General features: G+C 39.6%; 1 protein-coding gene across 5 annotated transcripts in view; it reads right to left on the reverse strand.

Annotated features, from left to right (window-relative positions):
• Positions 1-24,897, reverse strand: part of LOC150078597 (agrin-like) — a 294,793-nt gene that overhangs the window by 159,585 nt on the left and 110,311 nt on the right. For all 5 annotated transcript variants that reach the window (XM_090385000.1, XM_090384999.1, XM_090385001.1 and 2 more), the window contains 3 exons: positions 14,149-14,367; positions 6,084-6,314; positions 5,537-5,692 (listed from right to left, as the gene is read on the reverse strand). In XM_090385000.1, coding sequence (XP_090241126.1) covers positions 5,537-5,692; positions 6,084-6,314; positions 14,149-14,367 — 606 coding nt within the window. The remainder of the gene's footprint in view (positions 1-5,536; positions 5,693-6,083; positions 6,315-14,148; positions 14,368-24,897) is intronic.

The raw sequence follows: 24,897 nt of genomic DNA on the forward strand, positions 1-24,897 counted from the left end.
GTCAGTACTCTGAAGACACGATGCCGCGCCTACTCATCTTTTATAATAACTTGCCTTCCATCACAAACAGAAAAAGTGCTGAATCTAAGATCCCTTTTATCAGGGGCTCTAGTAAAACGCTTCACGGACAGACCATCAAGGGAGTCCAAAATCTCCTCTCCACCGGCATAGCAATCAGATACCCTGTTATCTACACATACTACGTTCTCCTCTCGTCATAGAATCCCCAGATCCCAACTGTTCAGTCTTTACCTTCAGAATTGCAGGAGTATAATTAGCAACCTAAACCACTTCAGAGCAGTCCAAGGCTCACATATTTACGACATTTACCTGCTCACTGAAACCTGGCTCTCCATTGATATTGATGATCAGGAGATTATAGATGGACAATATACAATCCATAGAAAGGACAGAGGATCTCGTGGAGGCGGAGTAGCTATTATACATTCTAACCATATACTCTGTGAAATTGCATCAAATTTCAAAAATATTGAATCAGTATACTGCCTTCTTCATCTTGGCAAGTTAAAAGTTTTAATCGTATTGCTTTATTTTCCACCTCCTTAACTAATATCGAACTTCAGTACTTAGAAAGCTCGCTGGAATCTATCTTCCCACTAATTCAATCTGCCGACATAGCAATGGTTTTGGGTGACTTTAACTGTCAACTGGCCAATTTAGGATCTTCTTCTCCATCACTGCTCTCTTTAATATGCTTCACAGCTATGGTCTTAAACAAATTTGCAATTTTCCAACCAGAGAAAATGCCTACCTCGACCTAATATTTTCCTCTACTCATATAGATGTTCACAATGACAACCCTATATTTCACTCGGATCATTCGCCAAGTACTTTTGACATCACAGTGACTTCTCATAACTTCAAATGCAGCTCCCGTTCTCCACGATTCAATTTCAGAATGGCTGACTGGCCTCTGCTCAACCTAGCTCTCAGCAACGTAGACAAGCAGCTCCTGACGCTATGGATGACATCGATGTGCTCACCAGCAACCTGATCAACTGTGTCCACTCAGTTATATCTGACATTGTTCCTCAATCCCATCTGACCGCACCCTCACTGGTATAACAGCGAACTAATACATAAAATTAAATCCAAAGAATTCTAGAGAAACAAATATAAGCAATCAGGTGACAGCCAATATTACGAAATATTCAGCCAACTCCGCAAAGAAATGAAAACGCTCATATTAAACTCTTACAATATGTATACCGAGTCAGTTCAGGATAGTCTGCTTACTCACAGAGATATCAAACCATTCTGGAATTACATGAAACATAAGAATATAACTAATAGAAAGTTATAAACTCCATAACGCAGATGGAATTCTCTTATTTGATGAATTCAGTATTGCTCAAGAGTTTGCCAAACATTTTTCCAGAATTCAAACGAATGATACATTGAGATCTGCCTCATTTCCTGACTTCACACCTGTTAAAGATGATATCCTCATTAACCTCTTTATCACTGATGAAGATTTAAAATCGGCATTAAAAAGCATGAGAAATTACTATATAGAGGGCCAGATGACATTCCAAGCTTATTTTGAAAAATGACTATCACTACCTTAAAACCACTCATACTGAGGATCTTCAACTTGTCCCTCAGGCTGGGGAAGTATCCTAAGCCCTTTAAGCAGGTCAACATCCTTCCAGTTTTAAAAAAAGGTGATAAAAATGATGTAACTGATTACAGACCTATAACCTTGCAAAACAGCCTGGCTAAACTCTTCGACACAGCAGTACACAAACATCTCTTAGAATTCTTTAGGCCTTTCACTGATCAGAACCAACATGGTTTGTGCAGTGGCAAATCAGTAGTCACAAATTTACTTCCTTTCTGGCAATACATCTCTGAAGCTCTTGATAATCACCTTCAAGTTGATGCAGTCTACACAGGCATATCTAAGGCATTTGATAAAGTCCCGCACGAACAACTTAAGCTATATGGTATCCGTGACCCTTTGCTGTCATGGCTACGCAGCTATATTACGCATCGTTCCTTGAGCGTTATCATCAATTAAGTGAACTCAGACTGATTTATACCACTAAATGGAGTACCACAAGGCTCCCCCTTAGGTCCTCTTCTCTTCATTGTTTTCCTAAATGATCTTCCTTCTTTCATCTACACCTCCAATGTTCAAGTTGCTCTCTATGCAGATGATCTTAAGATCTGCTCAGCAGTGAAGGAGATTACCGATTCTCAACAGCTTCAATGTGCTCTCAATAAATTTTCTGTGGTTTTCTTTGAAAGGCTTGTTTGCTAACCCCTAGAAGTGCAAAGTAACCTCCTTCTCATCCGGCAGATCTCCACAACTAATAAATACCGAGTATAGTATTAACTCTGTGATCATCGAAAGGTGTGACCAAGTTAACGACTTGGGGATTCTCTTCTCCAGCAGTGCTAAATTCGATGCCCATGTCCTTAAAATCACCAGCAAAGCATTCAAAACACTGGGATTCATCAAACGGAACACATACAAGTTCAAAAACTACAGATATGCGGTTATCCTTTATAAAACTATTGTTCTGCCAATCCTTGAATTCAGTTCACCCATCTGGAATCCTCACACAAAGACTTTAACTAACAAAATTGAAGCAGTCCAAAAAAATTTTGTCCGTTACCTTACGTACCGCAATCCTCTATTCTATCACTCAGTGTATTATGAATCGCTGTGTGATTACTTTCGTCTGAGGCCTCTGTGCACTAGAGGAGTTACTGCTGACATCACCCTTCTAGCCAAAGTACTCACTGGAACTTATGAAGCATCTGATATCCTTAGCAAAATCAACTTCCTTGTACACAAATCAGGAATCTTACACCATTTCGGCTTGACTCTTCCACTACGGGCTTTATGAAGTTCAGTCCACTGAACAGAATCAACAAATCAGCAAATGACTCTCTCATTGACTTCTTTGACAATCACTGATGAACTCCATCCACAAGTTTGCCTCTTCTCTTAAACTGCAAAGTCAGTAGCTCTCATCTAATTATTGTAGTTTATTATTATTATTTGTTTTATTTATTGTAAACAAAAAAGTTCATTCATTGTAAACAAATTCTCTTGATAAAAATAAATTGTATGGTATTATTTTTCTATTCTCTAACTGATTAATTATTACTTGTTTTACCGGTAACTTAACTTAATACAATCCTCTTTTGTGCATATGCTTTTATTGTTAGAATCTATATCAATGTTTATCGTCCTGTTGGATTGCATATTATTGTTATTATGTTTATGGTTCTGATCTCAGATACACTCTTCATGGTTACCTGTTGTGTATCTTTGTTATTAAAAAAAATATAAAAAATAATAAAATAAAAAAAAAACCCTGTATTCGCCTTGAATATTTATTATGTACACCCCTGTAGCCCAACCAGGCTGTTCCGGAGGTGCCCCCGGATGTGCAAATAGAATGATGTTAATAATATACTTACGTTACTCGGACGATAATTACAATTTTAAGGGGTGATGCGCTTTATTTGAACTCTAGTGTACTTTCTCCATAGCCTAAAAGTGGCTATCCAGTTTCGCTTTGAACTTTACCAAACTATCAGCCGACCACTGTGGCAAAGCAATTCATTCAAGTGATCAACAACGCGCTGCCCGAAAGTACATTTCATGAGATCCTAAAAATTGTTTGCGTTTCTTAAGCATTAATATTGCAGCCAACTTGAAAACAAATACTAAATTGTAGAACTGGCTTCAAAGTTAACATTTTTAATAATGCGAAATGATTTTTAAACAAAGCCAAAACCTCTTGTTTTTACGATAATTCTTAATTTTTCTGAGTATTAAAAGATCGGAATTTTCAATAAGCCAAACAACCAAAATCAGTTCCGTGGGAGCAGCGGTTGTTCAAATTCGCACAGTTTCTTTTTACAAACTTCTGACATTTTGTCCAAAAAAGCTGCGCTCATGAAGAGCTTCCACAACAAATTCGAAAAGTGTCGATCACTGTAAATGGGTTTGCAGAAGCGATTACTCCAACGTTTCAACCAATAGTAATAATAGTAATAGTAGTAGTAGTGGCATGTGATGCAAGAAAGCAAGTGCATGAGCTTATACAGCATCAGTCAAAAAAAAAAAAAAAAAATCACACCATTCCCTCCAAATGCCTGTCCAGTTCCTCCTTAAATTTATTCAACCTATCAACTTCCACAACGACAGATGGAAGTTTGTTCCAGCAATTAACCACCCGCTGGCTAAAGGAAAATTCCCGCACATCTATTCTACATCTGACTTTTCTTAATTTAAATTTATGCCCCCTTAGGTTCGTAATGTGAACAAGTGGAAGGATCCCATCAGAATTCAGCGTGCTCAACCCATTCAAGGCCTTATATACCTCAATCAGATCACCGTGCAGGTGCCTAGTCTCCAGCCACTGCAATTTGCAGTGGCTAGTCTGTAACGGTTGCGAATGGGATAGATACAAAAGAAACGCTATAAACTTGGTAACTCGAACTTTGAATTTTTTGGGCACATATCGTAAACGGTGTCGTTTTCACAATTAGGTCGTTATCCAGTCCCATGTCATTAGTGGACGGTATCTCACGAAAGAAGGCAATCGTTGCTTTGGCAGACAAGGAAGGGTTCTTGGAATGTCGCAACACTAGAAGATCGGATTTTGAGAAAAGCAGTAACTGCGGAAGATAATCAAGAGATAAGCTCAATACATACCAAAGTACAGAGAAATGAGCAAAATGACTACGATTGTACTCTGACTACGAGAGTACTACTGTACTCTCTGAAGAGTATTGCATTGCCCCAAAGCCAGCGCCACCTATAGAATTAATATTAATAACACATCAACGACTAATTTGAAATAGTCAGTAATGGCATAAGAAAGAAGTTCTTTTTGTGATCATATATCGCGACCACAGTGGTCGACGGAAGTCATCGTTAAAGCCGATTTTCTCGCTGGTAGCAAGAGGTCGAAAGTAAAACGACATGGATTTTGTTGATTTGAGAGGCAGCTTTTCAGAGTACGAGTCTTTCAAGTCGTGCTTCGAAGGCTGCGAGTAGCCAAGTGCAGTTAAATTGAGAGTGAAGCTAACGGCGGTTTTTGAACTCAGATGAACGATAAATTGCGGTTAATCGAATTTTAAAAGGTTCTTATAAAGAACACATTCATTAAATGAACAACGCGTACAAGAAAGGGATTTTACTTTCACTAAACTCAACACAGAACCCCGCGCATCTCCAGTTGGGTTCTGCGATCAATTTGTTCTTTACGACGAAGCTGGAAGAATTCCAATCTGCCCTCCTAAAGATGGGAGGGCAGATTGGATTTTACAAATTGGGCTTTCTGATTTTAATGAAATTCGCTTTAATGAGTATTTTGAAGGTACATTTCAATCCAACTTCCACATTTTAATGTCAAATTCATTGTAAATGATTACAATGGAAGTGAAGTCCGTGTGTGTCGATGAAAGTTCATTCTACGAAACTGAACACAATCGTCACGGAGTAACCGTAACGTAACCGTAACGTAACCGATATTTGGAGGATTCCTACCTTCTCTGCAGCAAGTGGCGAAGGTTGTGGTCTTGTGACAGTAACTGTTTGGAGGACAAGAGCGCAGAGTTTGTCCATCTCCGCAGTAATAATCTTGTCCCGTTATCGGGTCTTGAAGGGGCGTCTCTCCTTCGCACGGTGCCATCCTGATCTCTCCTGTAAAAATTGAGTAAAATAAACGTCTGCACGATTTCCACATCTCAAAAAAATAATAAATAAATAAATAAAATAAAATCTTTAACTTCTGTAAGCAGAAGAGGCTTATTATTAATGAAATAATTAAATTTTTCCCTTTTATTTAAGATTTAAAACTATTTTGGCACAGAAAATAAATAAATCGATTTTCTGACAACAAATAAATGTGCTTAAAGCTAGGATGCGCGTAATGTACGACCAACGTGCATTTCCATTTGGAGAACTTACTTTAAGTTATGACTACGAAAAGGTTGGCAGTTATCTCAAAAATTAATCGATTATTGGAAAATTTCAATGCCGATCTTACTGTTGCAAAAACTACGTGTTTGAGCATTAACTAAGGCAGTCATACCTCCACACCGGTCCAAAGAAACCACTTGAATTCGGAACTGTTGTCGACAGGATTCTTCCCTGAGGCGACAGTCGTTGTCGTAAAGCCTCCCATCGGATCCGCAAACGGGCTCTCGAAGACTGGGGCAGCGAAAAGTGCACACGCACTGTGGAATCCCATCCGAGTCGTAGTCACACATCCCACCGTACCGGCAGGTCTTGTGCTCGCAGCTTCTGATATGAGGCTCTAGATCTAAAAATAAACAAAATGTATAACACGGAGTACTGCACTTTGGTATATCTGTGGACTACGCATCCCCAGATATACCAAAGCGGGATTTCAAATGGCACTCTACTATGCACGCCAGATGAAATTCGTAAGAAAAGTTCGTAGGTGGCACTGCTATAAGTTCCTAAAAAGCTGAGCTATAGAAATACCTCACAAAACTATTGTTTTGTTTGTTTTGAAAATAATTTCCACGACGAGTGTTTTTCAATTATTTATAATTCTATACTTTAGCTTTACGTGGACACGTGTGGAATGGCCCTGAATATTAATTCACTTCCACTATGCTTTAACTGTGACGATACATAATCAGAAGCGTAGTTTCTCCAAAAGAAAAATAAATGATGGCCACCCAAGACGGAACATAGAAGCCCATGTGTGACATGTCCATAAATTGAGCGTGTTCGACTTGCCTGTTTTGGGCGATGAGAAACAATCTTTTCCGGGGAAGGGGCCCTCAGGTGTGGTCCTTGCTACCCACACCTAAGACAGACTAACTCAGCAACTGAATGATCTATGTTTATATAATGTGTGTGTGCACGCACTGCTTTGTTACTAGACGGCGTCAATCACTGGGAAGGTGAACTCTGCTTCCCAGTACTCCTCCATGCAATGAGGAGTTGTGTTAGAATTTCGCGCATGCCGTCCTACAAGTGGGTAGGAGTAACGAGGATCTCATTAGTCATCCCCAGAAGCCCAATCTGGGTACTAGTAATCCTGCCTGTTAAGGCTAGCATTCCTATCCCCCGAAAGGGATAGAAAAAAAATGCAATATCCACAAAGAAGCAAGACAGTTGTCCAGTGGATTCAGCGAATTCCGTATCATGAACTTCCCAATCTGATGGAAAAGCAAGGAGTCCCGCCTCTAAAAGAAAATAGCAAGGAAAGTTCCACCCTAAAATAGTGGACAAAAAAAAAAAAAAAAAAAAAAAATGAAAGGTCGAAAACACTATTTTAAGCTCAATCAGGAGAAATCCAAAATGTAAACTTCAGAACGAGATTTTCTACAACTTAAACCAGCCAAAGTTCAATCCAGAATAGATTCAAGCCACAGTCCAATTTCAAAACAGGGAGTCCAAATTAGTGTTTTAAATCGCAATCCGAGTTAAGTTATTTTTCCTCGAAAATCAGGTTAACGGAAGAAATTGTTGTAGAGAAAATTTAGCTCACACGGTCACAGAAAAATAAGTTTCAAGGGGCACAAAATCTTAGCGGTACATTCCGACGCTAGAAAGTTGATAACACTCTCAGAAGTTTAGGGTAAAACTCATACTGGAGTTCTGCAAATAATATTTAAGACTGTGAAAAGGTAGTTGAAAAGCAGACCGCATGCATCGGCAACTTGACACAGACGTCACAGCATCAAACGATAAGTCAATAAAAGTAGGTCGCAGGTTTAAACTGCAGTCGGTGGAGGCCTTTTGGCTAACCGTATGACACAAAACCGAGTTTAACTAAATAAATATTCACGTGGGATCTGCAGGAGACCACGTCAATTTCGAAATACGATTCGGAAAATCGAATGGTGTACTGTCCACGAGGAAAAAGATCGAGAAAAATTTCAGGACATTCGCGAAGGAAGGAGTTGCAGTGGAGTTGCGGTGTCATTTACGATTTTGCGAATTGCAATATATGCAAGTTTAGTAAAGAGACAGTGAACAACAAATCCGTCTTGACTTCATAAAGAGAACGTGGTGGAGGTGTTCAAAGGCCCGTTGTTCACGCTAGCCGCAGGTTCTGGTTACATGAATTTTCTTTGGAAGCGTTGGAAAATTTGAAAAGCGTCTTCATTTGCAATAAATTGAGTTTTATATGGAACAAAGGGACAAAAATATGAACTAAAGTCATTGTATATTTGGCAATGAAAAATGATAGGTGCGGAATCCTGAGAATTGCCGCAGGAACACTGGTCGGACTTGACACGGCCAAACTGAAAGAGCTAGCATTTAAGGAAGCATGCGCAATCGAAAGACATGAAGCAATGACTCAATGTATTGATGAAAAAGTTAATTGAAGATAAATTCCAGTTACATTTTCTTGTGCCCCACCCAGTCTGCTATGGCTAAATGATACAAAGAAGTGGAATTTTCTCATTTTTTCCTCCGCTTACAAAAAAGTTGCTATCCATTTCTTCTTTGACCTCAACACAAAAATCTCTTTGGACAATACCCATGTTATGATGCTGTGTACCCTGTATTGGTTCCTGTATTGTGAACTTTTGGATGTAGTTTGGATCCATGGTGAGAACCAAGTTAAAGATATTAGAGTGCCTGGTACTTCTTCCGATAATGTTAGAATAAATAACATTGTCTGTGCAAAAGGCTAAATAACTTTGGTCCATATCATCCAACCAGCTAGGAAATCTGCTACCCGATGGTGTAGTAGTAGTAGTGGCATGTGAATGCAAGAAAGCAAGTGTGTGAGCTTATGTAGCATCAGCAAAAAAAAAGAAAAATCACATCATTCCCTCCAAATGCCTGTCCAGTTCCTCCTTAAATTTATTCGACCTATCAACTTCCACAACGACAGATGGAAGTTTGTTTCAGCAATTAACCACCCGCTGGCTAAAGGCAAATTTCCGCACATCTATTCTACATCTGTCTTTTCTTAATTTAAATTTATGCCCCCTTAGGTTTGTAATCTGAACAAGTGGAAGGATCCCATCAGAATTCAGCGTTATCAACCCATTCAAGACCTTACACACCTCGATCAGATCACCGCGCAGGTGGCTAGTCTCCAGCCACTGCAATTTGCAGAACTATATACCTTCATCAATCATTGATAAATATACAAAACAACAGTGGACCCAACACCGAACCCTGTGGGACTCCACTAATAATATTAGTCTACGAAGAGCAGCACCCATTGATTACCACCCTGTGTTTTCCCATTTAAAGCCATTCATCTCCTCCCGTGCTCAGAAAATAAAGTAAAAGCTAATAAGGAGTCCTCTAACATCACTAAGATCCGGATTCGAGGCAAAGAAGTCCAAACCCCCCTCCCCCACAACTGTTATCCTGATGTCATTTGGGACGATGCACTCAACTTCTCAATGCGCTTTGGAGCCTCCGAAGCCAAATTGAACGGCATCCCCCTCCTCCCGGACAACACCAAACAGGTAGTTAAGGGAATCAGACTCGAAACTGATTATTATTCCTTAAATACGAAGTGCGTCTATCTTATTAATTTCAGTGCTCGTATCATCTGATCAGTAACTTCATCTTGTCCAGAAGTTTCTGGACACAATATTGGTGTTCCGGGGCGACTCGAGCCTATTAGCTCTAGTGGGTTATTAACTTTTTCAGTGAGTTATTACCCACTAAAAAAGTCGCGTCAGGATTAAATTTGAAAGTGTCTACAATTCTGCAGATACAATAGTAGGAAGCACATGTTGTGTGCATTTTCAATCAATTCGGACCCGGGGAGATTTTGCAAGGCTCATGCGATAGAACTGATAGATAGATAGATTGATTGAAAGTGATCCTTGCATTGCTTCTACTGGAACGAGCAGCAAGCAGCATTGGAAGCGAGTACTGGAGATATCAAGGACTACTGGAGGTCATCATGGAACAAGTAAATACATTGGTTGTGTAAGGTAACTAAGAGTAAGAACAGGAGCATGAATACTTGCACGAATTCTGATCAGATCGCTATCAACAATCTGAGCAGAATCATCGACGCTTAGGCCACCGACTTAGGGCATACTGAATATGTATTTTGCATTTAGATTCCACATAAAGAATACGTTAGGAAAGGGGATGTCAGATGTTTATCAACATATAATGGGAAGCTAAATCATTTTGTGATTAACTAAGTGGAAAGTAGAAGAGAAGTTGTTGAAGCCTAACGTAAAAAAGGCGTCCGGGTGAAGGGTATCTGTCCAATTATACGCGGTGATATATGCTTGTATGAAGGAGGCAGCAAAGGAGGCAAACAAACAAACCCTTAGCCATAATTATGAGGGCATCTTTGGATTCAGGTTGATGGACTGGAGGGTGTAATGTATCCTCAATTCACAAAGAAGGATCAAAAGATGATATCGTAATTACAAACCAGTCAGTTAAATGTCTGTTCCCAGGAAAACAATGGAGTCACTGGTTAAAGAAATAACGCAGGACCATCTAGACAGAAAATGCAACTATTCTGCAGTCACAGATGGATTCGTTAATGGGCGGTATTGTCTGATTATCTGATTGAATACTATGATGCAGAAACCAAGGAACTGGATGCAAAAAATAATTTTGGTACATACCCTTGGATTTCAGAAAGGTATTTAATTCTGTTGCACATAAAAGCGTGCTGTACAAACTGGAGCAATGTGGCACTAAGCGCAAATTACTAATATGGATAAAGGATTGGTTAGTGTGGTTATTAATGAACGTCTGGTCTTCATGGACTAATGTTATTAGTGTAGTCCACCAGGGTTCGGTATTGGACCTTGTTGTTTTCTATATTTATCAGCGATATTGCTGAAGATATATCACGCTTAATGTCTAAATTTTTAGATGATGAGATCGGCCGAGCGGTTAAGGAGGGCACGCTACTGTGGCAAGATCTAAAGAAATTAAGAAAACTAGCTGAGAAATGGCAATTGAAGTAAATGCAAATTACTGCATATGGGTAGCAATAGCCTCAGAATAATGTACCAACTGTTTGTTACTACACTTTTGATAGTGAAAATGAAAAAGATCCGGGGGTACTTGTATAGTCAGATAGGAAGTTCTCTGACAATGTAGATAGGCTCCCAAGACAGCTCATGGGTTTTGTCAATGGTACATAGGAACTTAGCTTGGAGGGATAAGGAGATGATTATCTGGTTTTATAAAGCAATGGTTAGGCAGCGTCTTGCGTACAGGCTCCCCAGACCTGTACTGCATACAGGTCTGGGGAGCCTCATTTTAGGAAGGATGTAGATCTACAGGAACGGGTGTAGAGAAGAGCAACGAGATTGATGGAGGAAGAAAAAGTGTTGTCACCAAGAAAGCCTTCGGTTCTGCAAATTTCAGAACTTTCTTGGAGAGAGGTCACCTGCGAGATGATCTGAGTGAGGTGTGTAAGGCTTTCAATGGATTGAGCAAGCTCAATACTGATGGCATTCTTCCTCTTGCTCAGACTACACATTGGAGTGGACATAATCAAATTGAGGAAATATGATTGCAGGATTAATATGCAGAGGTGAGGTTTGCCTTCAGCCAGCGGGTGGCTGTTTGTTGGAACAAATTTCCATCTGTTGTTGTGGAAATTGGTAGTTTGAATAAATTCAAGAAAAAATAACGCAAATTATTGGAAGATAAGGACAGGGACGTGGTCAGCTGGAAAGTATATTCTCTCTCTTGGCTGATGCTTTGCAAGGTTGGTTTTATCATCAATGCCATTACTACTTCCAATAATAATAACTAAGTTTTAGTATCTGTACTTCTTATTTTCATTATCATATTTTAATCCATTTGCAGCTATACCGTATCACTTGTTTCTACCATATTATTTGTACTCAACTACTGATACATCCCGGTAGTGAACTGACTGTCCAGGGACAGGGAATAAACCATTTTATTTTGTCCCACTGAACTGGGGTGTCAGTTTTGCATATCTCAGGTAGAAGCAGATCATCCAAAAATTAGTTATCTTTATTGCGTATTATTGCATACACACACACGTACATGTATTTTATTACATTTTTAATAAAATTAAATTATTAAATTTAATTTTAATAATTTAATTTAATTAAGTTATTTAATTTAATTTTAATAATTTAATTTAATTAAGTTATTTAATTTAATTAAATAACTAACTAATTCTGTTTATTATGGATTAGTTGTTACGTATGAGTTATTAATATGTGATATTAATGTTATAGCTTACATTCAAAATGTATATTATACGCGCATGATTTAACTTAATCCCTTCATATTGGAACACACATCCTCCATAAATAGCTCTGGGTACGATTTCTCGGAGAGAATGCAGGAATATCATGGTTGCATTTCGGGAATTTTTAGCCTAAGGGTGGCCACATAGTTGCCTAGGTTTAAAGATGATTTTATCACTAATACTACGCATGTATTAAACAAATCTAAAATTAATAATCACTGGAATTTACAGCAATCCACGCATCCAAGCTATTATCCTATACTACTTTGGAGCTTTAAGCGGATAGATAGATAGATATAAAGACAAACGATATGAAGGGCTGATGTATCTTGCGAGGCAGTCCTCCGTACATCTAGATAAAAGGTTTCATGATTCAAGGACAGAGACAGCAATCATTGATTAATTACTCGTTTATACAATCGTAAAAGACTGATGAAAATCCGTCTATCGTACATAAAATATGAACGCACGAAAAATCCTAAAATAAGTTAATTAGAAAAAATCCGTAGTCGCCACAATTTAAGAGTCGGGTTGAGAGCCGTAGCTGGAAGACACACAGCTCGTAGCAAACTTAAGCTGCAGTGCAAAAAAGTCTTTCCGCTGATCTTTTCGTTTCATCTCACTACTGGTTAAAAGGGAAATACGCGGTTTCTTTAAAATCCTTCGTCTCTGCAGCTTGTCACGAGCGGACTGGTTCAGATCTGAGTCTAGTAATTCACTAATTGCACTATTGTCAGCGTACGTATGGGTCCGTAGAAATCTGTCAGAAATATGCAGCCTCCCATGACTCGAGCGCAACTGGGGAAACGGCATTAGCGCCGGAGGAGCTTTCCAGCTGACCACGTCCCAGATGTTGGAGCAGAGATCTTTTCCGCGATCCTTTTCGTAGTAAAAGTCGTTCTTCTCTTTTCTATCATCACTGATAACAGTTCCAAACCAATAGCTTTGGCCACAGCTGTAGTTCGCTGCTATTTTGTCTTCGACGTGACCCGTTTCAAACCAAAACTGGGTGGTCAACCAAATTAACAGAATGGTGTTGAGGTGAGAGTTTCGGCGCTATCTCTGAAGTAATACAAGTAATGACATCACCAGGAACGATTGTTTTTAGCAAGGTTCTATACCAGTAATTTTCCTTAAGATTAAAAAAAAAAAAACAGCTTGATATTTGGACCATCAGAGAACCAACTCATCTGCTCAAGTGCATTGTGTGTTCTCTGGTCGATTTGCCTGTTTTTCTGTACGAAAAGCTTCAGTTTCCGATGTGAAGGGAACCTTCCCCGAGCCACGATGGGATAAGAGCTCATAAAAATTCCTCTCGCCGTTGCCGGATTCGAACCAGAACCTTTACCACCCGGTATGGAAAGGAGAGTCATCATAATCAGTGCGCTATCCTCGCCTACACGATTGGGAAGCAGAACGCAACGCGTTTCTCAACGGAACGTTTTGATAATAAAACATGGTTATCAAACGTTGTAAATAACAAAATATTCGGCAAAATTCTACCTTCATTCTCTCCTCCCGGGAAAAAAATAATAATAAAAAAAAGGCAGTGTTTTTGTTTTTTTTTTTAAACAAAGGATTGCCATCCAAAACATTCGAGTCCATCAGGACTTGAATGTGCCGAGGGGAGGGGAAGAGAACTTATGAAGAAACGAAACTATTCACCTCGAAGGTTCCTTTAGGAATAGAAAAGTTTCTTATAATTGAAAATAACTGAAAATAATTGTATTCTAATTCGCAAACTGGCAGAGAGTTCAAGTCCAAAAAAAAAAAAAAAAATTCTACAGAGGAATGCACTCGTTTAATTAAATTGTCCCTCGCATTCTCTGCATTTTGGGAACCCCCCTGACTGTGCGCTCGCCCCGGAGTATGAACAGAATATTTCTTTAATTACACAAAAATCAATTTTCAAAGAAGAAGGAAAACATACCTACACGAGACCCTCCGACTTCTTCGCATTCGCCATAAAACAGCGCGCTCAGTTCGTGGTTTTGCTCGCACGCGGCCCTCCTCATTTCGCACTCGTTCTGGTAGGTGCTGCCGTCGTTCGCGCAAACGGGCTCGTAGGTGTCGGGGCAGTCGGTCGGGCAGACGCAGCGTCCATTTTCGCACCTCGCTCCGTACTTGCAATGCACGTTCTGACAAAGATCTGCAACAGAAGAAATTGAGCTGACTCCGGGTTGACACTGAAATCATTCTGTAATCTGCAACCGCACAAATTCAAAATGTCAAATTCGGCTTACAGACACACAAACAGACAGAGTACAATTCGAAGTGGCAGGATCTGTGAACAGAATTACCGCTGTGTACCAAATGAGATGTCTTTTCTACCGAATGTCACTGGCAGATTACAACACCCCCCCCCCCTGTTCACACCGTTTCCCTATTATTAATAACCCACCGCTTGCAAACTAGAGCTATCTCGCTGTCAATTAAAAGTCCTCGAAGATTTCCTTTTCATCGCTAGCTCAGTCCTACTGCTCCTACCTCAAACGCTCCTTATTTATTTGAAACAGTTCTCTTTCGGGAAGTGATATTTATTCGAAAGTAATGTAATACTTGGCAGGTCGTTTAAGGTTAAGTTGGTCGCGCACAAGAGAAACGGGGCCACCTTAAAAGATTTCCTCGCTTTGGTTAGGGCCTTCAAAAAGGACGGAAATGTCCAACTATTCCTTTAATTCAAAGATCCTGTTTCCAGATGATACCACTCGGAAGTACACCGAACAATTTGGCCAAATATGGCGTATTATTTGCGTCAAAATTTAACGAGACTTAAATACGTTCCTCGGCATGGGGCATGCGAGTTTCGCTCTCAACGAAAGAGTGTTCTGGAAATTTGTTTCTTCTCCAAAATCCTATTGCATCCAGCGAGAGCTACAAAATAAACAAATTATAAAATAATCTTGTTTGCGAAACTGACTTTTAGATAATTAGGCGGGCAAAAGATTACAAACAGAGGTGAACAAAAGAAGGGAAATACCTGATAGGAATTTTGTATTGGCCGCATGACGCATTTGCGTAGTGATGATTTTTTCTCCTTCTTGTAGGTTGTACTACGAACGAAAGACAATAAAAGCCGAAGTTTATTTAGATGTGATATGAAAAAGTAGACGGGCTAAAGGGGCATCGGTGACTAAAACGGTTGATTTTTTAATATATCTGTAGATGTATCTCTCCAGATCAATTGTATCGAAATATGTGGCCACGTGTTGTTTCTTATGTAAGGGCGGCCCCTAAACGTTAGTTCAACTCCGCCTTGTTACTCTGTGGTGATACACAAAACCCTGTAAAAATGATTCCCGAAATGAGCGCAGTGCTATATGTTCGTGCAGTACTGAGTGTACGTTGTTTCTGGCCACTTTGCTACTGAGAAGCAGCGATCACCAGGAAGGCTGCTTCCGAGTAACCGTCCACGCCATGAGGAGATGGACCACAACTATGCGGACGTACTGTCCATTGTGGACTAAATCCCGCACCCATAGGGTTCCAGCATTCTCGTGCCATTGAGGTTCAATCGCAATTACCAGCGAAAGATTTTGCCCTTGTACAAGAGTGAAAAGTGTGTGTGGGGGGGGAATAATAATAATAAAACAAGCAAAATACGAATAGGATAGAAATAGAATTAAATAACCCAATTAGTAAAATAAATAAATAAGTAAATAAATAAAATAACATACATCACAGAAAAAAATAAATAAATAACAATCTAGCACCAAAGGGAGAAAGCAATGAATGCCAGCAATCCCATACCACAAGAGACACAACTCCTGGGTACCAGCAAAAGAGTTCGCCTTTTGACGCCACAATTTCTTAACTGTTTTCTTCTTTTCTTTTCTTTCTTTTCTGTTTCTCCACAGCCCATTAAGGGGCTGTGGAGAAACAGAAAATAAAATCGCCGATCCATGGAAAAAGAAAGAAAGTCCGTATGGTCAGGTAAGTGCAGCCAGCAAAGTCTAGTCAGGTAATTCTATTTTCAGGTGCATCCTAGCGTAGACCAGCTCAGGTCTACGAGCAACAACTGATTTCAATGTATCCATAAGGACACATTGAAATCAGTTGTTCTCGGAAAATACAAATATATAGTGAATATTCTATCTATCCAGGTGCGTCCTAAATTTTATAATTACAATTACAACTACAGTGATAGGGAAGGAGAATTCGTAGTTGTATCTGTCTTGAAGTGTGATCAGTTTAGCTTTAAATTTGATGTTTGTTGAAACCCTGTGAAATCACGCACCCGAGGCGTATGTGGCCATAAGGACAAAAAGAGGCTTGTAGTATTTGGGAATGAGTTTTCCTATTTAATCGAAAAACTACGGTCTTGGTGAGATTCTGATTAGAGCGTTTGTACACTTTTGATCATTTAAGTTATAAGTTGACGTGGGCCACAAAATTTAATCGGTTATACGCAATAACTCAGAGATAGTTAAGTTATGAAACCATTGGGATCGGAAATGCCATTAATTTTAATGAGCTAAGGTCTTCCACAGTAAAATTTTCCCCTGAAAGTCTTAGTCGTTGAAGGAGATGTGCTCAGCTTATTAGTAGCTGCCCAAGCAAGAAGAGTAGATAGGACCATGTTGACGCAGGACGCGCATTACGAGCGAGATTTGCTTGCAAAGATGAGAGTCAAATAATCAGCATATGCTATTGCATGTTCTTATCAAAAACACGAAGTCACCAACGGTGTAGGACAATGTTCCAAATGAAGAGTCCCAAGACAGAACCTTGGGGTACCCCCTGGAGACTTTTCTGGTTAGGGACTGCTGTTTTCAGATGATTCTGCTATATCTGTCTTGAAAGTAGCTTCTAATTACGTGTATCAATTGTCGGGATCAATTGGCCTTGATGCGTCTATCGAGGGCTCGAAGTCAATAAAAATGGCTAATTTATATTTAACCTGAGCAGTCTCAATGTGATAAACGAGATCCACAAGGATATCTTCACAAGATTTACTCTTCTTTAACGTGAACTGTCGGGGAGGATTTAGGTTACTGTTTTCAAAGAGGTTTATAATTCTTAGAGTAAACAGTCTTTCAAATAATGCTCCTAAATTTGTTAGCAATGAAATTGGTCTGTAGACGTTCGGATCTGAAGCTGGCTTTCCTGGTTTTTGGATAATTTTGATGAATGCAGTTTACCATAAAACTGCAAAAAAGAAAAAAAAAGAAATCCTTCCATAAGACATTTTTTTTATAAACTGATTAATATTTCATGCATTTTCAAAAAGTTTTATTATGAATGTTTTCAACTAAATTGAAGCCTGGACACTTGTTGGTTCTGATGTTGGAGATGGCCGATTTCAGTTCACTCATATAAAGAGCTTCGTGTCTTCAACGGGTTGTTATAAACAGTTATTTCTGATGAAACAATGCTCAGGGGATTCAGTGGATGGATCATTGTGTGGAAGTAGCCAGTCCAATATAGCATTACTGTGTCCTGTCAAGGCCAATGACAATGCTACATTAGACAGGCTTACAGTTCTGGAGTTTCTACATTGCTGTTAACGATAGTATTGTAAACTGCTGCATTTTATTCTTTCTCAGTTTATGTAATAGACCCCATGGGTCACAGTTGCCAACAGTTTGGAAAAGATTTTGCTATGAAGCAAGTTTCTGATTAGCACTGGCCATTACATCATTGTATACCTTTTCTTCGAGTCGCGATATACGTTTTTAAGTCTGTCTAGTGCTGGATCAGGTCAATTCCTTTTCCTCTGGTAGTTTTTGCGTGCTTTATGCACTTTCTTACAGAACCGAACAGAAAGCTCTCCGGGCCACGGGGGAATAGTTTTTGAGCGAACAACCTTCTTCTCAGAGCAACGGGTTGTAGCCTTAATTAGAGCGTTTTGCACGTCAGTGGCATATTCAGTTGCAGACGAGGAGACCAGGGAAGAATCTGAAGAGAAGCCATGTCGAATAGACGAACGGAAACTATTCCGTTTAATGATTTTGATTGACTATATCCTGTGGGGGAGACCAATTAAAAATCCTGTTAAAGATCCAAGAGGAATGTTAAAGGTAACAGCCCTGTGACCACTATTTGTAAGGTCGGTGTTTGCTTTCCAGCCTGCAATTGTTGGAGAGATGCCGTTAGTAGACAAGGCAAGATCTGTATTAGACTCTCCCAGAGTACTGGAGAAAGTATGTAGACATGTATAGTATCTTATGTAGGACGGCACCTGAACGAAAGTTCAACTCCGTCTTTGTACACTGTGATGGTTTCAGAGCACTGCAGCAGGCCAGAAATGTGTACAATGTTATGTTCGTGCAGTGTGTGTGTGTGTGTGTGTGTGTGTGTGTGTATGTGTGTGTGTGTGTGTGTGTGTGTTGTGCTGTTTAGTTGTTTCTGGCCGTTTTGTTACTAGGCAGGCGATCACCGGGAAAGCCTGCCCAGTGTCCGTCTACACCATGGGGAGGTGGGCCACAACTGGCATTAACCATGGCCAACCTCAACAGTCACGCACTGAATGTTCAAAGAGGGTTTTGAGCCATTCAAAAGAACCCCGTGCCAGCAAGCCGGCAACAGCACACACACACACACACACACACACACACACACACACACACACACACACACACACACACACACACACACACACACACACACACACACACACACATTCCCAGGAGACGGAGACAGGACAGCAGAAGACGAAGCAATAAGGATGAGAATAGCATAAAGTAAAAATAATAATAATAATAATAATAATAATAATAATATATATATATATATATATATATATATATATATATATATATATTAAAAAAACAAAGAATAAAAAAATTATAAAAAAAATATATATAAAAATAAATATAAAAATAAAAAAAATAAACAAAATCTTTATCCATTTCTTGCCCACGTCTTTATGCAGTGCTGCCCAAAGTGGTCCACAAAGAGAAAAGGTGTATTGTCAAACAGAAGTAGTAATGTCATTCAATCATGATCGGCAGGAACAAGTTCTAGATATAATTCTGAATTCTGATAATCTGGAGTGGTGTCAGAAGTCTCTGGTCGATGACGGTATCACTGAGCAGAGGAAGGAGTCAGATTGTACGCAAAGATGAACTCCTCAAATAATCTTCCTCGGTTGTCCAATACGCCGCTGTGCCATAAATATGATTTGGACTTTGAGTCTGTTGTTATTAATACATTGGCAGTTCCGACCGTTTCGAAGAATATTTCGAGGTACAATAAGGAAGGGTTCGGGTCCGCAGAAGGAGGGCAGTACAAGCATATATTGTACAAAGAAAAAGACGAAACACTTACAAGAATATAAGTAGAATATTGATCATACAGACTTGAGATAACTGTAATTTCCAGTTTCTTGCTTAATATGACAATGGACGATTTAGGATCAAGAACTGAATCATGGGCAACACGAGAGGCCAAAGAAAATCTCACGATTTTTAACATTGATTTTTAACATTAGAGAAAATATTTCAAGAAAAATTGTTAAACAAGCTGGTCCTATTTTAATAAAAAGTTTGCAAATTAAAAAAATGAAACATGATCCCAAACTTTTACGCAGGAATGAACGAATACTTGTTTTCCAGAGGAATAGGGCGGGGAAGGGAAGGGAAGCTAGGAATTACTAGCCAAATTTGAAAAGCTGCTGTACTAATGCATTACTTCTTTAACCAATGATCCCATTATTTTTCCTGGAACAGGCATTACACTAACAGGCCTGTAATCACTCACATCGCCTTTTGATCCCTCGCCCCTTGTGAATTGGGGATACATTCGCAAATCTCCAATGCATAGGAATCTCCCCTGAATCTAAGGATGCTCTCATAATTATAGCTAAGGATTTGCTTACTTCCTTTGCTGCTTCCTTAAATATTACTGGATAGATCCCATCCACCTCAGGTTCCTTCCTTATGTTTAACTTCAATAGTTTCTCTTCCACTTTGCTCTCAGTTATTATAAAATCATTTAACTTCCTTTTAGAGTTTGATAAACATCTGTCCCTCTCCTCCTTGAATAACTCCTCATGTGTGAATGTGGATGCAAAATACTCATTTAGTTTGGCAGCTGTCTGAAAATTATCATCTACACACAAACTATTCATATCAGTGGATTCATCCCATTCCTTTTAGAGCTTATAAAAGTAAAGAAGTCTTTGTTGTTCTTTGCATCCATTGCTAAAGATTTCTGGTAATCTACCTTCGCTTATCTAACCTCCTTTGTGACTTGATTACAGACAAGCTTATATCTACCATACGCTTCTCTTTCACCTGAGAATTTATATGCATCCCACGCATTTTTCCTCTCTGCCACGACTCTCATTAGTTCATCTGACATCCATTTAGGTCTAAACCTGGAATCGTATTTCTTTGTTGGTATGAAAAGCATAGTAGCTTCTACGATTACTTCCTTTAATGCTTCCCAATTAGAATTTGCTGTTAACACTTTAGTTGGTCACACTGCAGGGAATTTAAAAACTGAGACCACTGTACTCAGTCTTATGAAAGTAAATGCCTTTTCCTTTGCCCGTGGCAGCAATTACGCCTTTATTTAAATTCCACATTAGTAATCATTTCTGTGATCACTGCCACTCAGTTGGTCTTTTATCTGCAGATTCATAATGCATGAGGAATCGCTGCTGATAATCAGAATTAGTGTTACTTTCTTTATTGTTTCCTCTCTAATGTGCTGATGTAGAAAACAGTCATCCAATAAATCCGCAAAAGCCTTGCTAGTGTTCGAGAGACCAAACAAATTCCTGTCAACATTTGGAAAGTTAAAATCTCCATTACAAGAAAAATCTGATTTCCTGGCCCACTACTTCTCTGTACAGTTGTTCATTTTGCTCAGCACCAGAGTGCCTATAGGCACACTCGTATGCCTATAGGTACGGGTCTGCCTATAGACACTCTCGTAGTGAGTAAAATGAACCGAATAATTTATCTTCAGAACTGTGAGCTTCACTGCATGCAGAAGCTAATGACACCCATCCCGGCAGACTTTCGGAATTGATGGCTCATCGTTTGCAGACTGTCGTATCGTGAGGTCGCATAAATATATGATACTCGGATGAGGCGTCCAATAGTTTTCTGATTTAGGTAGAAGCGACGTCTGAGTTTTTTCACGAGGCAGGATTTAGTCAACTACACTCGGCGGGATGTGCTACCGAAGACCGCGACCAAAGAGAAATACATTGCTTCCATTTATGCCTCCATGTTCCACCTGGACACATGAATCCACAAGACAACTTATTTATTTATTTATTTATTTATTAAATCTGTTTATTACTCTGCTCAAGGGTCACCCCTGGACAGCAGTAAGCTAGGGAGGTGATATTTACATTCAGAAATTAAGACAGGGACATGTGTCCGGCTTTTACATGGAGCAAATGTATGCTTAACCTGAAAGGTACAGAGTTTACAGTGTTTATTAATTCAGATACTTGAAAGTTGTGCAATACCGAAGTGTCCCAAATTAAGAAGAATATTATTTTAACAAAAGTGCTGTAAATTACAAAAAAGAGAAATATGTACAAAAAAAAATAAAGGATTGAGGCAGTCCTTCACCGGTTGTTGTCCGTGGCATCTCCTCAATCTTGACTGTCTTAGTGCTCACAGCCAGGTGTCTTTGGAGTAATAGATACCAAGAGAGGGGACCAGTGACGGCTTCACTTTGTTTTATTTTACATTCATCGTGTCATGGGAAGCCTTGTCGTGGCAATTTTCCTTCTGGTGGTCAGTCATAACTGTAAGTTTGTATATGTGTCCGTTAGCTACTGACGTCTGTACATATGCTGCTGGCAAAATTATCCAGGTCGCTGGCTAGACTGTTGATCAAATTTACCGTGTTTCCTGGGAGCATGCGTCTCAAGCCCTTCAGGTTGTTGAAACTGATTCTGAGTGGGAGCCTTAGGTTCATTTGATTTCTTCCGACAATGCGGGGAGTTTTTATCAGATCAGTGATGTCAGGAGCGTCGAGTCATCTTGTGATTAGTCTGGCAAGTGTAAGAAGGTTTGCTCCCACAATCTGTTGTTTCCATGGGGTGACTTCGAGATTTATGTAGTCGTGTTGTCCATGATCAAGTCCCTGATCCTAAATCGGCCATTGTCATATTAAACAAGAAACTAGATATTACAGTCATCTCAAGTCTGTGTGATCAATATTCTACTTGTATTCTTGTAACCGTATCGTCTTTTTCTTTCTACATTATATCCCTGTACTGTCGCCTTCTGCAGACCTGAACTTTTCCTTATTGTTCCTCGAAAAAGTCTTTGAAACTCTTGGAACAGCCAGTTTATAATAACAACAGACTGAAATTCTAAATATTTATGGCACAGCGGCGTATTAGACAACCGAGGAAGATTATTTGAAGAGCTCATCTTCGCGCACAATCTGACTGTTCATAATCTGCCACATCAGCCATATACTTTCTCTAATACTCTGGGAGAATCTAATATAGATCTTACCTTGTCTTCAAACGGCATCTCTCTAAAAATTGCAGGCTGGAAAGTAAACATTAACCTTACAAATAGCGATCACAGAGCTCTCACCTTTAACATCTCTATAGGATCTCTAACAGGCTTAAACTGGTCTCCCCCACAGGATATAGTCAGATACTCAATCAAAAACATCAAGTGGAATAGTTCCTTCTCGTCTGTTCGACGTGACTTCTCTCCGGGTATATCTTCTTCCCTGGCCTCCTCCTCTGCTACTGAATATGCCACTTATGTGCAAAACGCTATAATAAAGGCTACAACCCGATCCACTAAGTAGAAAGTTGTTCGCTCAAACACTGTTCCTTGGTGGACTGGAGAGCTTTCTGATTTGCGTAAGCAAGTTCATAAAGCACGCAAAAACTATAAGAGGAAAAGGAATTGGCCTGATCCACAAGTAGATAGACTTAAAAACATATATCGGGATTTGAAAAAGAGGTATGTAAAAGCCATCGATAATCAGAAACTTGCATCATGGCAAAACTTTGTCCAAACTGTTGGCAACTCCGACCCATGGGGCTTGTTACGTGAACTTAGCAAAAATAAAATCCACTAGTGAGGTTTACAATACTGTCATTAACAACAATGTAGAAACTCTAAATTGGCAGGACACCGTCAATGCCATATTGGACAGGCTTCTTCCACACGATGAGCAATCCACTGATTCCTCTGAGCACTGTTTCATTAGAAATAACAACTGTGCATACCAATCCCTTGAAGACACATAACTCTTTACCATGAGTGAACTGAAATCAGCCATCTCCAACGTCAGAATCAAGAAATGTCCGGGCCTCGACTTAGTTGAAAACATGTTATTAATAAAACGTTTTGAAATAATGCCAGAAATACTCATCAATTTATATAACAAATGCTTTATGGAAGGAATCTTTCCAGATGTATGGAAACGTGCACTCATCAAAATTATACAAAAACCAGGAAAGCCAGCTTCAGACCCGAAAGCCTACAGACCAATTTCGTTGCTAGCAAATCTAGGAAAATTATGTGAATCACTACTTGCTCTAAGAATTATAAACCTCTTTGAAAAGAGCAGCCTAAATTCTCCCCGACAGTTCGGGTTTAAGAAGAGAAAATCTTGCGAAGATGCCCCTGTGGATCTCGTCCATCACATTGAGACCTCTCAGGCTAAATATGAATTAGCCATTTTATTGACATCGAGGGCGCTTTCGACTCCCTATGGTGGGAAAGCGCCCTCGATAGACTCGTCAAGGCCAATTCTTCCCAACAGTTCCACATAATTAGAAGCTACTTTCAAGACAGATATATCAGAGTCATTTCAAAACAGCAGTCTCTAACAAGAAGTTTTCAGAGGGTGTCCACAAGGTTCTGTCTTGGGACCCATCATCTGGAACATAGTCCTAGACAGCTGGTTACTTTGCAGTTTTGATAAAATACACACACTAGCATATGCCGACGATTTGACTCTCATCTTTGCAGGCAAATCTCGCTCGGATCTCGAATCTCTCGCCAACATGGTCCTCTCTGATCTCTTTGCTTTGGCAGCCACTAATAAACTGATTATATCTCCTTCAAAGACCAAGATGATGACTTTCAGGGGAAAGTTTGTTTACGGTAGACCTCCGCTCATTCAAATTAACGGCCGTTCCATCCCAATGGTTCCACCCCTCAAATATCTCGGAGTTATTGTGGATGACCGATTAAATTTTGTGGCCCACGTCAACTATCTAATTCAAAGATCAAAAAGTATACTAACACTCTAATCAGAATTACCAAGACTGAATGGGGATAAAATAGGAAAACTGTTTCCCTATATTAACAAGGCTGTTTTTGTCCCAAAGGCCACGTACGCCTCAGGAGCGTGGCTTCACAGGGCAACAAAGATCAAATTTAAAGGTAAACTAATCACACTCTAAAGATCTATGCTCCTTTCCATGCTTCGCGCTTGCAGGACAGTATCCTCTGCTGCAACTGCAGGTCTTGGGAGGTGTGCTTCCAATGGACCTTCACCTCGTGCACAAAGGTCTCTGCTACCGAATAAAACACAGAATTCTCACTGAAATTCTTGGCATAACTTGTAATATAGATGCAGATATGAAGCAAGAAAAACTCAGGATATGGAAAAATTTGATAAACATCTGGCAAACCAGATGGGATACCAGCCAAACTGGGCATGTGACACGAAACTTTATATCAGATGTTACCTTTGCCACAGGAAGAGATGTTAAGAAATGGTTCGTCCC

Source organism: Mastigoproctus giganteus, chromosome 11 (genome assembly GCF_048544385.1).
Source record: "Mastigoproctus giganteus isolate SK-2022 chromosome 11, ASM4854438v1, whole genome shotgun sequence".
NCBI lineage: Eukaryota > Metazoa > Arthropoda > Arachnida > Uropygi > Thelyphonidae > Mastigoproctus > Mastigoproctus giganteus.